We start from the raw sequence: 15,794 nt of genomic DNA, 5'->3' as shown, positions 1-15,794 counted from the left end.
CGGTTTGTTTACATATTCCACTCTCCGTGTTCCACATGTTGCATTCGCAGATTCTCATTTTCACCGAACGATCGTCTCTTTCCGCCTGGTCTTGTGTCTCTGTGCTTCTGTAACATAAAGAACGAGCTGACATTTTTCTCACGAAACCAGCGATCAGCTCAACAGACCCTCAGTTTACCTGCATGCATCCTCCTCCTCACCTGTCAGCTGTTTAACACCTGCTGCTAATTCAAGAAACACGCCCACGTTACCTGGTGATAGTCACAGTTTAACTGGGCAGCCGGTGCTCGATATAAAGCAATGTCAGCGCATTTTTCTGCACATTCATTCATAATGTTGTAAATCCAAGCCCATCATGTATTCATGATTTGAATCCTGTGTGAAATCTCAGAAACACACCTTAGACAAAGTGAATCTGTGAACTAAGGTGTAGGTCTGTTAGATCATGTTGTGCTGATCCTCGTTGGGGGATTTGTGTTCATACTGGAGTGCAAAATTAAAACCAGTGGAAGATGGACAAGAAAAGTTCAAAGCCATCAGGTGCTCAGTTTAGAAAAAAGAGAAAAGAGGAGGAGAAACGAGCAACAGATGCAGGTAAGCAGATGTGTGATTGGATAATGGCAGGTCATCCTGAACCAATCAGAATACTTTATTAATCCCTAAGGAAATAATGTGGGTTACAGTTGCTCCAAGAAGAAATGGTAAAAATAGCAACAGTAACAGACTAAACTCCAAACAATACATTATGTTACAGATTTTAATATTAATTGTCAGTTGTTGATTTGTCCTGTTCTCATTGTATGATGAATTATGATGGCTGTTTGGTAGCTGTTTGCATACTATGCATACTCTCCTCTCTTCATGTGTGTGTTTCTCTGGTGAATTTCACAACAGTTTTATGTTAATGTACAATCCTTAATATGTTTTATGTGTGTGTGGTGTGTGGGGGGGGGGGGGGGGAGGGCGCCTGGAGGACCCCTAGAGACGTTATCCCTGGAGGGCTTAACCCGGGGGTTGTGTTCATAACCTGGTTAGTGGCTCTGGTCGCTCTTAGAGGTTGTTCTCCTCGTGGCTGCGTGCAGCGGGGCTGGAGGATGGTCTGTACTGGTGGACGTAGGTTACTGGCCTGGTGGCCTGGCTGCCCCTGAGTGGATCCGGGGCAGGCGTGGGGTTCGGGGGTGCTTCGCCTCCGTGCTGGGGCTCTGGCTGGGCCTTGGGGGCTTCGGTCCTTGTTGGTGTGTCGCCGAGGTTGTGGGCGGGTGGGTGCACGGGGGCTCAGCCCTGGCGCAGGGGGCCTCTGGCGCATCGGCCTAACTAGGGGGCTCTTCAACTGACAGGGAGTTTGTTCCATCCTTGCAGGAGTCCACTCTGCAGGTGGGGGAGAGTCATAGGAGAGGTGGAGAATAAACTTAACCTGGGTGTCTACTGTCTTGTGCAGTCTGGGAGATGATTGAATGTTAGGGTGGGTACAGTTTCCTCTGCGGTGGGGGTTAACGTAACCCCCCCAAACAAACAAACAAACACAAAAACCAGTTCAGCTGGAACACCGGGGCTGTGCGCTCGGTGCTCTCTGTCAGCTGACTGTTCGCAGAGCGAGTGACGTCTCTGAAAACATCTGAGCACAAACATGTTCTGTTGACAACCTGCCCAGACGTGACGATTACGCCACGCCGCCCAGCTTGATGGGTGAGGCTGACAGATAAAATGATTTCAAGATGAGACATGAAGGGGACAAAAGTGCCAAAATGAATTAAATAAAAAAAGTATTAAATAATTAATTAAAACTGTCAATAATTATTTAAATGTGTTATTAATTAATTAAATATGTCAATAATTAATTAATTACATGTGTCACAAATATTTATGTAATTAATTATTTCCAATTTTAATTAATTATTGCCACATTTAATTAATAATTTAATGGTGTATTTAATGAATTCATTATGTCAGTCCTGCCATCTTAATATTATTAGATCTCAGTGCTGCTTTTGATACAGTAGATCGCAGCCTTCTCTCCAGACTGGAACAACACATTGGTATAAAAGGGATTATTTTGGATTATTTTTTAAATCCTACCTATCTAATCGAAGCTTCTCTGTTAAACTCAGAGACTCATTATCCCCAAGGACCGTGCTTTCTTGTGGGGTCCCCCAGGGCTCTATCCTCGGCCCTTTTTTTAATCTACATGCTTCCGATGGGCTCAATTTAAAAAATATATATCTCGTTTCATTGCTACGCAGATGACTCTCAGATTTACAGACGGAAATCTGTGAATCCTCTGTTTGAAGGGTCTGTTTGATTGTCTGGAAGACGTTAAGGCATGGTTGGCGCTAAATTTTCTCAACCTAAATGAGCAAAAAACTGAATAAAGAATAAAGTTACGTTGAAACCAAGCACACCATTGTTTTTCTTGTGACATTACCAATAAGTTTGATGTGTCACATGACCCTCTTCCTATTGAAAAAACAAAAGTTGTATCCAAGATGGCCGACTTCTAAATGGCCACCATGGTCACCACCCATCTTGAGGAGTTTGCCCCCTCACATATAATTCAATTCAATTCAATTTTATTTATATAGCGCCAAATCACAACAAAAGTCGCCTCAAGGCGCTTATACTAATATGCCACAAACAGGACTTTAATATCACCAACCATCCCCATGTTATTACGCTGTATCCATATAAATGGCCCACCCTGTATGGTTAAGTACAGACTGAATACTAGAGGAAAAACCCAAAACTCTGAATCCCGTCCAGCCAATCATTTTCAGCGACGACTTCATTTTAACAGGGAGAGACCTCCAACAGAGCCGGGCTCAGGAAAGGCGGTCCTCTGCCACATCTGGTCGGGTTTGAGGGGAAAGATAAGAGAACAAAGGGGTCACAGAGAGAACACAGCCATACATGACAAAATACAAACTGGGAGAGAGTAGAAAAAATATTCTATTGAATACTGTCATATAAAAATAAAATGTGTTATTTTCTTTTTTTGGCCAATAGTTTAAGGTGGAGGGCAGTTATTCATGGGGGTTTTAATGCGTACAGTTGCCTTGTGTGCCCCAATCAGCTCATTTATGAAATTTCATCAGTGCTGTGGTGCCCCCTCCAGGGGCAGGACAGACAGATGTCATTATGCACCACTGCACTCTCTGTGGTGTATGTGAACAACATGCTTGCACACGAGTGCATGGAGAGAGACAATCTTTACATGTTTTACCTCTTTAGTAACTTTTGCAACGTTACGGGTTGTATGAACGCTGTGTGTCATGTTAGATAAGCAGCGTAGGTCAGACAGCTATAGGTCAGTACTTCTTTAATTGGAAATAAGAGCTTTTACATGTCAAACACCACACAGAGACTTTCGTGTGTTTCAAAACCATCCCTGACTCTAACGGCTACGGAACAAAATCATCTGGCATCACATTTATTCAAAACTGTTTTATCCATCTACTGCCATGTCTTTTGACAAGAACATCCACAAAACCATCGAGGTTTATGGCTCTGGCCCTTCTGGCCTGACTGCTTCACACCCCAAATTGATGAGTGGATTGTCACGCACTGGGTTCCTTAGGCTACGTCCACACTAATGCGTTTTCGTCCACACTGAGACGTTTTGGAAACGCTCTTGAAAACACATACATTTCAAAACGGAGCTGTCCGGTTGCAGTGTGGACACTCGAAAACGCAGACGACGCATTTTAGTCATGTGATGCAGTCATGTGACCAATTAAACTAAGACAGCGGAGGGCGTTACACAGCAGTTGTTTTGATTGCTCTCAACTCTGACAGCCATAATAAAATAATATCAGTCTGTACGTGCTCCAGATAGCTTTTCAAATTCTTTAATTCTCACTCATTGTTGCGCAGGACTGGAACGTAAGCGTTTTGGGCCGTTTCATTGTGGACGCACGGCTCTGGGAAAACAACTGAAGACGATAATGTGGACACCGAGCGTTTTCAGACGAGAACGCCGTTTTCAAATCTACCCAGGCTAGTGTGGACGTAGCCTTAGAGTAGCTTTGATTAATTTTAGCAGTGAAAAACTGTGCTCACAAGCCGAGGCTGAAAGGTGACAAACAAAACGAGTTAGAGGGGTGGCCAGCGCCCCCCTATGGCCATCCCCCCTTGTTGGGGCCACTGTGTACGACCCCTACAGCATGAGTCCTGGAAAATCATGTTATCTGCGACTCTGTGACAAGTACAGTTCCAGTTAATACTTGTACAGCTGCTGTTATTGTGTATATATTTATTTATATTTCTTCATACATTCTTATATAGTTCTATACTGTGTATTTTGTTGTACAGTTATTTTATTTTCAACTTTAATTTATATATTTTATCTTATTCTTTCCCAGTTAAATTTACCCTTCATTCTAATTTGTGTTGTACAGTTATTTCATTTTTAACCTTAATTTATATTTTATTCCTTCCTAGTTAAATTTACCCTTTTTAATTTTTCATATTTATTTCCTATCTTATTCATAGCCTTTCCTTTTTTGTTTTCTTTAGGTCACGAGCAGTTGTCCAAGCATTTCACTGCATATCGTACTGTGTATGACTGTGTACGTGACAAATAAAATTTGAATTTGATTTGAATTTGAATTTGATTTGAGTACTGATATTTTCTAAACATCAGTATTTCATCTGCTAAAGTGCATAACCAGTTATTCACTGCTACACCTGTTCTCCAGTCAGCTGCCTCATCTTTACCAATCCCAGTAATTATAAGGCATAGATGGAAAAAATCTCATAAAATCAAACCAAACTCAGTGATCTAATTTCTGTGTGATGTAAACCTATTCCTCTTAAGCCCATCTCTGCTGCAATTGTTGCCTTTTTTTAATCTAATAAATCATTCGTGCATAACATTTTATCACAGCTCAGAAATGAGACTTTTTCTTCTTCCTTGAGACTCAAACCAGGTGACTGTTGTCACGAGGGAGTCGCAGTGGTTTATAAGGACCATCTGAACTGTCCATTAATCCTGGTTCTTTTAACTCCTTTGAATTATTAATCTATCGACCTCCCAAATCCTGCAAACATTCCCTGAATGAACTCTCTAATCTCCTGTCCTCTCCTCTGTTATGATTCATTTTGATAAAATCATCTTGGTCGGTGACTTTAATTTACATATGGATGATGCCTCTAACTACTCTGCCACAGAATTTCTTAAATTGCAAAAGCATTTAATTTTGTGCAATAGTAAAACTCTTTTGTGCACATGTCTGATCATAAATGTAACATGAATAAACTGGTCCTGGGTGCTAAAGTCTCTCAATGCTGTGGGCTCCGCTGCAAACACAGAAACAGTTTCCTGCAGTTTCCAGTCTAACACTGAACACCAGAATGAAACAGCTGATGTGTGATATTATAGATAACAGTATAATATCACATCAGCGTGTACAGTCAGACTGGATGTAGGGAAGTCTCTCCCAGCGGATCATCTGTGACTCTATATCCGCCCGGTCACCGGCAGCCTGCGTGTGTTTACCGCCACCGAAATCTGCCTCCGTTAGAACCCAACTATCCCCGGCACTGCCGCTGTTTCACCGGGACTCTGTCCCCACGGGTCTTCGCTGACCGGAGCACCGAGATCACATTTCATCCGAACCGCTTTGGGTCACTTTAGGAGCAGAAATGTGGAGAAAGTTCGCTGCGAGCTGCTCCGAGAGGCGGTGTGTCAGAGAGGTTTGAAGCCTCCCGAAATTAACGGAAGAAGTCCCGAAGGGCAAAAACAGGATCAGACGGGAGACCGAAGAGTTTTCTCCCCGCTGCCTCGGAACGGGGGTTTCAAACGTTTATCTGGGGCCGGTTTGAGCTCCGAAACGCGGCGAAGAAAACACAAGAAGAGCCGCGATTGTAGCGGCAGCAGAGCGGAGGGCTGGCTTCACTCTCCATGGTTCTCATGTGCTTGATAAGTCCCGCCTCCCGCGCGAAGCTCCGACATGCTCAGTACGAAGCTCACGCGCAGACATGGCAGAAGAAGCTCCCGCAGCTGCACCGGCGAAAGCCCCGGCCAAGGCTCCCAAGAAGAAGTCCGCTCCCCGGGCTAAGAAGGACGGACCCAGCCTCCCTAAGCTCATCGTCGCCTCGGTGACAGAGTCGAAGGAGCGCAAGGGGACGTCACTGGCGGCCATAAAGAAATACCTGACCGCCAAAAATGTGGACGTACCCAAGGCCAACAAACGTATCAACACCGCCGTCGCCAAGCTGGTGGAGAAAGGCATTCTCAGTCAGGTGAAGGGCACCGGGGCTTCCGGCTCCTTCAAGCTTGCTAAGAAAGAACCGAAAGTCGCGAAACCAGCGAAGAAGAAGGCTGCCAAGCCCGCGAAGAAGGCTCCCGCCAAAGCCAAGAAGCCCGCGGTGAAGAAAGTGGCCACCCCGAAGAAATCTCCGGCCAAGAAGGCTGCGAAGAAAGTGGTGAAGAAGAGCCCCAAGAAGGCTGCTCCCAAGAAGCCCAAGGCGGCAGCCAAGAAGCCCAAGTCCCCCGCTAAGAAGGCCGCCCCGAAAAAGCCCAAAGCCGCCAAGAAGCCCGCAAAGAAAACTGCGCCAAAGAAGGCCAAGAAGTAAAAGCTGCTCCCGCACAGAGTGCATCAAAGGCTCTTTTCAGAGCCACCACAGCCTCCGCTACGAGCTTGAGAGAGTGTGTGTGTGTGTGTGTGTGTGTGTGAGAATACTGGTCTCCCAGTTAAGCTCACTGGAGGGGGAAATGCATGTTGAATTGTCAGAACATTAGAAACATGAGTTTCAGTCTTATGTCAATAAATAGAATCTGATAATTGACTAGGCAGTGATTCAATGATACTTTGAAACCTGAATTATTTCCCAGTCAGTGCTGCAAATATTTCCAGTTTATTCTGGTGCTGATGACAGGAGCTGAGTGCACTGAAGCTGTGGATGACTTTGTTTTCTTGGTTTACTAGTTTATTACCTGCTGTTATTTAGAGTTAAATTTGAATTAGCCCCCCACCCCCATCTCAAAGACCTCTGTGGACTTCACATAAGCACTGTGCAGTAACCCACACTCTGCATATGTAACACTAATGTATTTTTATTTTTCCCGGTTTGTTCGTACATCTTATCTTTTTGAATACTGTTCATATGTGTACATGCTGCTGAAGCTGTGCACCCCGCATGTGTGCAGTAGTAGGCGGCGCTGTCTCACTGTACATCTGAATAACAATAAAGAAGTTCTGCTCTGTCTAGCGCTTCATTTTGAACATTTTCGTCCAATAGCTGAGCAGCTGCGGTGCGCGCGCTACCAGATCTGGACCAATCAGCGCTGAGCTCCCGCCTGCAGCCCCTGTATAAAGCCGCTGCTCGCGCCCAGACTTCATTCTCTCTTTCGCTGTTCACGCAGAGGAGCCCGACGCTGTAAGATGGCCAGGACCAAGCAGACTGCCCGTAAATCCACCGGAGGAAAAGCTCCCAGGAAGCAGCTCGCCACCAAGGCTGCCCGTAAAAGCGCCCCTGCTACCGGAGGCGTGAAGAAGCCCCACCGTTATAGGCCCGGGACTGTGGCTCTCAGGGAGATCCGCCGCTACCAGAAATCCACCGAGCTGCTGATCCGTAAGCTGCCCTTCCAGCGCCTGGTCAGGGAGATCGCTCAGGACTTTAAGACAGACCTGCGCTTCCAGAGCTCCGCCGTCATGGCTCTGCAAGAAGCTAGCGAGGCTTACCTGGTTGGTCTGTTCGAAGACACCAACCTGTGCGCCATCCACGCCAAGAGGGTCACCATCATGCCCAAAGACATCCAGCTGGCCCGCCGCATCCGCGGAGAGAGGGCTTAAGCTGATCTGAGACCAGTTTACACCAAACACAACGGCTCTTTTAAGAGCCACGTACACGCACTCAGAGCAGCGGTTTACAGCACAGACTCTGTATCACCTGGCCCTCAGCTCAGTGCTGTTTGGAGTCTGCTGCTCGCTAACAGAGCATGCAGTGGGGGTTAGTGTTGATTGTACTGTATTAGTACACAGGTGTGTAGCGGGGGGGGCGCAATGGTACGATTATGTCAAGGACAGGAAGTGTAGCGGTGCAGGCCCACAGACCGCGTCATTAAACAAGCACAGCTGCGTTTGAGTGGTTACAGGACTGCAGAGTTCATAAGCAGCTGGATGGAGACTCTCTGAGGTTTCAGCTTGGAGGACAAAGTTTCACTGAGCCAGGCTTTAAACCTCATGATCTCCCTAAAAGTGTTTTATATGAACACTGAAGTTTGGGGAGGGGGAGAAGAACCAAAGCTCCAGTTCAATATAAAATAAACTGTCCTGCATGGCAGAGATGTGCAATAAGAACCGAGCCATGGCTCAGTGTCTCGCAGCCTCAATGTGCACTTCAAGTCATTTATAATTAAATGATCATTGTAACCTGTTTGATCTGCTGCTCAGACGTTTTGCTCCATATCCAATCATTAAACTGCTGATAAATAAAAGCAGGCCGAGCAAAGAGCTACCAGAACTTTGTCATTTCAGTTGTCACTGCCAATTAGGATGAAAGTGTGGATTAGTGCACTGTTATGGTTTACATCAGGGTAGGCAACTGCAGGCCTCGAGGGCCGGTGTCCTGCAGGTTTTAGATGTGTCCATGATCCATCACAGCTAATTTAAAGGGCTAAATGACTCCTCAGCATTTCTTGGAGTTCTCCGGAGGCCTGGTAACGAACTAATCATGTGATTCAGGTGTGTTGACTCAGGGTGCGATCTAAAACCTGCAGGACACCGGCCCTCGAGGCCTGCAGTTGCCCACCCCTGGTTTACACAATCTGTTCATATACGATCAAACTGCAGCTCACAGCTACGGGGGAGCTTTTTAACTCCAGCCATTGGACCATTTCCCACACCCAGAAACAAACTACACGCTTTTCATACTGCCGACACTGTACTCACTTTTAATCAGTTTTTTATTCACCTTTCAGTCACTTTAATTTTAAAACTGTATATACTGTATATTCTGTGCATTTATTATCTCACTCCTGTTGCCTGTTTATGCCCCGCCCTTATCTTCAGCGTCATGCTGCTCTGGTCTGTCTTGATTGGTCCTGGGGGATAAACAAAGTCTCTGTTTCTGGCAGCTGCGGCGTCCTGGGCTCTGCAGTCCGCTGTGCGGCTCTCGAAGGACCGTCATTATCAGCCGAGCCTCTCCCGGAGCTTCCCTCGGCTGTCTCGGTCTTTGTGTGTTGTTGTAACGCACACATGGATCAATGTTTGCACACGTACTGAAGCAACACATTTAAATCTGCTCTTCCGCACTCCCGATAAATGTCCCACAGCCCCGTCAGCAGGTTAAATAAAGCACTGCTCTTTTTCTTCGTTGTGCGATTTACCCAGTAAAGACGCGGAGCGACAGCTCGACCAATGACAGGCGCATTCGGTCACTATATTCTTCATTTCCGTTAATACTTGTACAGCTGCTGTTATTGTGTATATATTTATTTATATTTGATTTCTTCATACATTCTTATATAGTTCTATATTGTGTATTTTGTTGTACAGTTATTTTATTTTCAACTTTAATTTATATATTTTATCTTATTCTTTCCCAGTTAAATTTACCCTTCATTCTAATTTGTGTTGTACAGTTATTTCATTTTTAACCTTAATTTATATTTTATTCCTTCCTAGTTAAATTTACCCTTTTTAATTTTTCATATTTATTTCCTATCTTATTCATAGCCTTTTCCTTTTTTGTTTTCTTTAGGTCACGAGCAGTTGTCCAAGCATTTCACTACATATCGTACTGTGTATGACTGTGTACGTGACAAATAAAATTTGAATTTGAATTTGAATTTGTAGTTTGATTATATGAATTTCAGTATTTATCTGCTAAATGCATAACCAGTTATTCACTGCTACACCTGTTCTCCAGTCAGCTGCCTCATCTTTACCAGTCCCAGTAATTATAAGGCATAGATGGAAAAAACCTCTCATAAAATCAAACCAAACTCAGTAATCTAATTTCTGTGTGATGTAAACCTATTCCTCTTAAGCCCATCTCTGCTGCAATTGTTGCCTTTTTTAAATCTAATAAATCATTCGTGCATAACATTTTATCACAGCTCAGAAATGAGACTTTTTCTTCTTCCTTGAGACTCAAACCAGGTGACTGTTGTCACGAAGGAGTCGCAGTGGTTTATAAGGACCATCTGAACTGTCCATTAATCCTGGTTCTTTTAACTCCTTTGAATTATTAATCTATCGACCTCCCAAATCCTGCAAACATTCCCTGAATGAACTCTCTAATCTCCTGTCCTCTCCTCTGTTATGATTCATTTTGATAAAATCATCTTGGTCGGTGACTTTAATTTACATATGGATGATGCCTCTAACTACTCTGCCACAGAATTTCTTAAATTGCAAAAGCATTTAATTTTGTGCAATAGTAAAACTCTTTTGTGCACATGTCTGATCATAAATGTAACATGAATAAACTGGTCCTGGGTGCTAAAGTCTCTCAATGCTGTGGGCTCCGCTGCAAACACAGAAACAGTTTCCTGCAGTTTCCAGTCTAACACTGAACACCAGAATGAAACAGCTGATGTGTGATATTATAGATAACAGTATAATATCACATCAGCGTGTACAGTCAGACTGGATGTAGGGAAGTCTCTCCCAGCGGATCATCTGTGACTCTATATCCGCCCGGTCACCGGCAGCCTGCGTGTGTTTACCGCCACCGAAATCTGCCTCCGTTAGAACCCAACTATCCCCGGCACTGCCGCTGTTTCACCGGGACTCTGTCCCCACGGGTCTTCGCTGACCGGAGCACCGAGATCACATTTCATCCGAACCGCTTTGGGTCACTTTAGGAGCAGAAATGTGGAGAAAGTTCGCTGCGAGCTGCTCCGAGAGGCGGTGTGTCAGAGAGGTTTGAAGCCTCCCGAAATTAACGGAAGAAGTCCCGAAGGGCAAAAACAGGATCAGACGGGAGACCGAAGAGTTTTCTCCCCGCTGCCTCGGAACGGGGGTTTCAAACGTTTATCTGGGGCCGGTTTGAGCTCCGAAACGCGGCGAAGAAAACACAAGAAGAGCCGCGATTGTAGCGGCAGCAGAGCGGAGGGCTGGCTTCACTCTCCATGGTTCTCATGTGCTTGATAAGTCCCGCCTCCCGCGCGAAGCTCCGACATGCTCAGTACGAAGCTCACGCGCAGACATGGCAGAAGAAGCTCCCGCAGCTGCACCGGCGAAAGCCCCGGCCAAGGCTCCCAAGAAGAAGTCCGCTCCCCGGGCTAAGAAGGACGGACCCAGCCTCCCTAAGCTCATCGTCGCCTCGGTGACAGAGTCGAAGGAGCGCAAGGGGACGTCGCTGGCGGCCATAAAGAAATACCTGACCGCCAAAAATGTGGACGTACCCAAGGCCAACAAACGTATCAACACCGCCGTCGCCAAGCTGGTGGAGAAAGGCATTCTCAGTCAGGTGAAGGGCACCGGGGCTTCCGGCTCCTTCAAGCTTGCTAAGAAAGAACCGAAAGTCGCGAAACCAGCGAAGAAGAAGGCTGCCAAGCCCGCGAAGAAGGCTCCCGCCAAAGCCAAGAAGCCCGCGGTGAAGAAAGTGGCCACCCCGAAGAAATCTCCGGCCAAGAAGGCTGCGAAGAAAGTGGTGAAGAAGAGCCCCAAGAAGGCTGCTCCCAAGAAGCCCAAGGCGGCAGCCAAGAAGCCCAAGTCCCCCGCTAAGAAGGCCGCCCCGAAAAAGCCCAAAGCCGCCAAGAAGCCCGCAAAGAAAACTGCGCCAAAGAAGGCCAAGAAGTAAAAGCTGCTCCCGCACAGAGTGCATCAAAGGCTCTTTTCAGAGCCACCACAGCCTCCGCTACGAGCTTGTAGGAGTGTGTGTGTGTGTGAGTGTGTGTGAGTGTGTGTGTGAGAGAGTGTAATACTGGTCTCCCAGTTAAGCTCACTGGAGGGGGAAATGCATGTTGAATTGTCAGAACATTAGAAACATGAGTTTCAGTCTTATGTCAATAAATAGAATCTGATAATTAACTAGGCAGTGATTCAATGATACTTTGAAACCTGAATTATTTCCCAGTCAGTGCTGCAAATATTTCCAGTTTATTCTGGTGCTGATGACAGGAGCTGAGTGCACTGAAGCTGTGGATGGCTTTGTTTTCTTGGTTTACTGGTTTATTACCTGCTGTTGTTTAGAGTTAAATTTGAATTAGCCCCCCACCCCCATCTCAAAGACCTCTGTGGACTTCACATAAGCACTGTGCAGTAACCCACACTCTGCATATGTAACACTAATGTATTTTTATTTTTCCCGGTTTGTTCGTACATCTTATCTTTTTGAATACTGTTCATATGTGTTCATATGTGTACATGCTGCTGAAGCTGTGCACCCCGCATGTGTGCAGTAGTAGGCGGCGCTGTCTCACTGTACATCTGAATAACAATAAAGAAGTTCTGCTCTGTCTAGCGCTTCATTTTGAACATTTTCGTCCAATAGCTGAGCAGCTGCGGTGCGCGCGCTACCAGATCTGGACCAATCAGCGCTGAGCTCCCGCCTGCAGCCCCTGTATAAAGCCGCTGCTCGCGCCCAGACTTCATTCTCTCTTTCGCTGTTCACGCAGAGGAGCCCGACGCTGTAAGATGGCCAGGACCAAGCAGACTGCCCGTAAATCCACCGGAGGAAAAGCTCCCAGGAAGCAGACTCGCTACCAAGGCTGCCCGTAAGAGCGCCCCTAGCCACCGGTGGCGTGAAGAAGCCCCACGTTATCAGACCTGGTACCGTTGCTCTGAGGCGAGATCCGCCGTCTACCAGAATCCACCGAGCTGCTGATCCGTAAGCTGTCCGTTCCAGCGCCTGGTTAGGCGAGATCGCTCAGGACTTCTAAGACCGACCTGCGCTTCCAAAGCTCAGCCGTCATGGCTCTGCAGGAGGCAGCGAGGCTTACCTGGTCGGTCTTCTTGAGGACACCAACCTGTGCGCCATCCATGCCAAAGAGGGTCTACCATCATGCCCAAAGACATCCAGCTGGCCCGCCGCATCCGCGGAGAGAGGGCTTAAGCTGACTGGACCAGTTCTAACACCAAACACAACGGCTCTTTTAAGAGCCACGTACACGCACTCAGAGCAGCGGTTTACAGCACAGACTCTGTATCACCTGGCCCTCAGCTCAGTGCTGTTTGGAGTCTGCTTCTCACTAACAGAGCATGCAGTGGGGGTTAGTGTTGATTGTACTGTATTAGTACACAGGTGTGTAGCGGGGGGGCGCAATGGTACGATTATGTCAAGGACAGGAAGTGTAGCGGTGCAGGCCCACAGACCGCGTCATTAAACAAGCACAGCTGCGTTTGAGTGGTTACAGGACTGCAGAGTTCATAAGCAGCTGGATGGAGACACTGAGGTTTCAGCTTGGAGGACAAAGTTTCACTGAGCCAGGCTTTAAACCTCATGATCTCCCTAAAAGTGTTTTATATGAACACTGAAGTTTGGGGAGGGGGAGAAGAACCAAAGCTCCAGTTCAATATAAAATAAACTGTCCTGCATGGCAGAGATGTGCAATAAGAACCGAGCCATGGCTCAGTGTCTCGCAGCCTCAATGTGCACTTCAAGTCATTTATAATTAAATGATCATTGTAACCTGTTTGATCTGCTGCTCAGACGTTTTGCTCCAATCATTAAACTGCTGTTAATAAAAGCAGGCCGGGCAAAGAGCTACCAGAACTTTGTCATTTCAGTTGTCACTGCCAATTAGGATGAAAGTGTGGATTAGTGCACTGTCGTTATGGTTTACATCAGGGTAGGCAACTACAGGCCTCGAGGGCCGGTGTCCTGCAGGTTTTAGATGTGTCCATGATCCATCACAGCTAATTTAAAGGGCTAAATGACTCCTCAGCATTTCTTGGAGTTCTCCGGAGGCCTGGTAACGAACTAATCATGTGATTCAGGTGTGTTGACCCAGGGTGCGATCTAAAACCTGCAGGACACCGGCCCTCGAGGCCTGCAGTTGCCCACCCCTGGTTTACACAATCTGTTCATATACGATCAAACTGCAGCTCACAGCTACGGGGGAGCTTTTTAACTCCAGCCATTGGACCATTTCCCACACCCAGAAACAAACTACACGCTTTTCATACTGCCGACACTGTACTCACTTTTAATCAGTTTTTTATTCACCTTTCAGTCACTTTAATTTTAAAACTGTCTATACTGTATATTCTGTGCATTTATTATCTCACTCCTGTTGCCTGTTTATGCCCCGCCCTTATCTTCAGCGTCATGCTGCTCTGGTCTGTCTTGATTGGTCCTGGGGGATAAACAAAGTCTCTGTTTCTGGCAGCTGCGGTGTCCTGGGCTCTGCAGTCCGCTGTGCGGCTCTCGAAGGACCGTCATTATCAGCCGAGCCTCTCCCGGAGCTTCCCTCGGCTGTCTCGGTCTTTGTGTGATGTTGTAACGCACACATGGATCAATGTTTGTCTGCACACGTACTGAAGCAACACATTTAAATCTGCTCTTCCGCACTCCCGATAAATGTCCCACAGCCCCGTCAGCAGGTTAAATAAAGCACTGCTCTTTTTCTTCGTTGTGCGACGTACTTTACCACGTAAAGTCAAGGCGATGCACAAGCAGATATGCGGAGAGCTCAGGCGGCGGGATCTCGACCACACCAACTATCATTCTGACCCATACATCGAGGAAATAAAACAGAGCCGCTCTGCGCTGACGGGCACATTCTCTGTTGGGAAGTATCGACGAGCAAGGAAAATGCATGAACCCTGAACCACGCAAGTCCGCGCCCAAGAAGGGCTCCAAGAAAGCCGTGACTAAAACCGCCGGCAAGGGCGGCAAGAAGAAGAGAAAGACCAGGAAGGAGAGCTACGCCATCTACGTGTACAAGGTGCTGAAGCAGGTGCACCCCGACACCGGCATCTCCTCCAAGGCCATGAGCATCATGAACTCGTTCGTCAACGACATCTTCGAGCGCATCGCCTCTGAGGCCTCCCGCCTGGCTCACTACAACAAGCGCTCCACCATCACCTCCAGGGAGATCCAGACCGCCGTGCGCCTCCTGCTGCCCGGTGAGCTGGCCAAGCACGCCGTGTCCGAGGGCACAAAGGCCGTGACCAAGTACACCAGCTCCAAGTAAACTGCAGCTCTGCTGCATCCACCCAACGGCTCTTTTCAGAGCCACCCACTTCGTCTAAAGAGCACATGTCCTGCTGTGACACTCACTGGTCCTGCTATAAACACATGTTTAACACGTGTATTGGGGCACATGTACAACAGTTTCAATAAACCGAGCAGCACTGATCGAGGCTGTTATCTCTGATCATTTATTTATATAATCACTCTTCTCCCGCCTCCCTCGTGCGCACCCGTTTCCTGCAGTGTGACGACATTTCTGGATATTTCAGCTGTGGAAATGACCAGTTTTCATCTCCAGACGTAACGACCCATAATTACAGGTAAGCTACAATATAAGAGGAGATTTCACAGATTGTCCCGCCCGTGACTTTGTGTATTTGGTGGTTTAGAGGTCTGAGCCTGACTTAAAGGGCCGGAAGTTAATGGTAGCTAACTCATATCGCACCTGCAAAAACCCTTTGCAGAGCTTTATTAGTTCTGGTTATAATGTGGGTGTAGTTCATCTGCTTTATATTATGTCACAGCTGTGCCCCTGCACCCGCTCCGTGAAATGGATGGATGGTATTATGACATATGACACTAACGCTAATCAGTTTTCCTCATGGAAAATGAGTAAACAGAGGCTGTATCTAGGGCTGGGTTTTTATAATCGATTTACCGATTAAGATCGATTCATTAAAATCCTGAATCGATTTTTTATTATATAAATT

The 15,794-nt window shown here is 46.7% G+C and overlaps 3 protein-coding genes and 1 pseudogene across 3 annotated transcripts; all 4 read left to right on the top strand.

Moving 5' to 3' along the window:
- Nucleotides 1-5,927: 5,927 nt before the first annotated feature.
- On the top strand, nucleotides 5,928-11,808 carry LOC102291435. Its single transcript, XM_042215071.1, has 4 exons — nucleotides 5,928-6,566; nucleotides 7,361-7,784; nucleotides 10,695-10,866; nucleotides 10,997-11,808. Exons 1-4 carry the CDS (start codon nucleotides 5,974-5,976, stop codon nucleotides 11,746-11,748), a joined length of 1,941 nt encoding a protein of 646 aa, XP_042071005.1. The 5' UTR covers nucleotides 5,928-5,973; the 3' UTR covers nucleotides 11,749-11,808.
- On the top strand, nucleotides 7,327-7,841 carry LOC102291728 (histone H3). The gene has a single exon (XM_005949923.3). The coding sequence runs from the start codon at nucleotides 7,380-7,382 to the stop codon at nucleotides 7,788-7,790; it is 411 nt and encodes a 136-aa protein (XP_005949985.1). The 5' UTR covers nucleotides 7,327-7,379; the 3' UTR covers nucleotides 7,791-7,841.
- A 51-nt stretch (nucleotides 11,809-11,859) lies between the features above and the next one.
- LOC121812554 lies at nucleotides 11,860-13,002 on the top strand (annotated as a pseudogene).
- Nucleotides 13,003-14,707: 1,705 nt separating this feature from the next.
- On the top strand, nucleotides 14,708-15,111 carry LOC121812553 (histone H2B 1/2-like). Its single transcript, XM_042215070.1, has one exon. It carries the CDS (start codon nucleotides 14,708-14,710, stop codon nucleotides 15,083-15,085), a length of 378 nt encoding a protein of 125 aa, XP_042071004.1. The 3' UTR covers nucleotides 15,086-15,111.
- The last annotated feature ends 683 nt before the right edge of the window (nucleotides 15,112-15,794 follow it).

Source organism: Haplochromis burtoni, unplaced genomic scaffold (genome assembly GCF_018398535.1).
Source record: "Haplochromis burtoni strain Fernald_Lab_line unplaced genomic scaffold, NCSU_Asbu1 Contig_654, whole genome shotgun sequence".
NCBI lineage: Eukaryota > Metazoa > Chordata > Actinopteri > Cichliformes > Cichlidae > Haplochromis > Haplochromis burtoni.
This window is presented reverse-complemented; position numbering and strand designations above follow the sequence as displayed.

Bases quoted from the DNA above. Each gene is read 5' to 3' on its own strand.
- LOC102291435 (XM_042215071.1), top strand. From the start codon at position 5,974: ATGGCAGAAGAAGCTCCCGCAGCTGCACCGGCGAAAGCCCCGGCCAAG. The intron at 6,567-7,360 runs GTAAAAGCTGCT...CTGTTCACGCAG, and splicing joins GCGCCAAAGAAGGCCAAGAA to AGGAGCCCGACGCTGTAAGA. The intron at 10,867-10,996 runs GTTTGAAGCCTC...GGCCGGTTTGAG, and splicing joins AGAGGCGGTGTGTCAGAGAG to CTCCGAAACGCGGCGAAGAA.
- LOC102291728 (XM_005949923.3), top strand. From the start codon at position 7,380: ATGGCCAGGACCAAGCAGACTGCCCGTAAATCCACCGGAGGAAAAGCT.
- LOC121812553 (XM_042215070.1), top strand. From the start codon at position 14,708: ATGAACCCTGAACCACGCAAGTCCGCGCCCAAGAAGGGCTCCAAGAAA.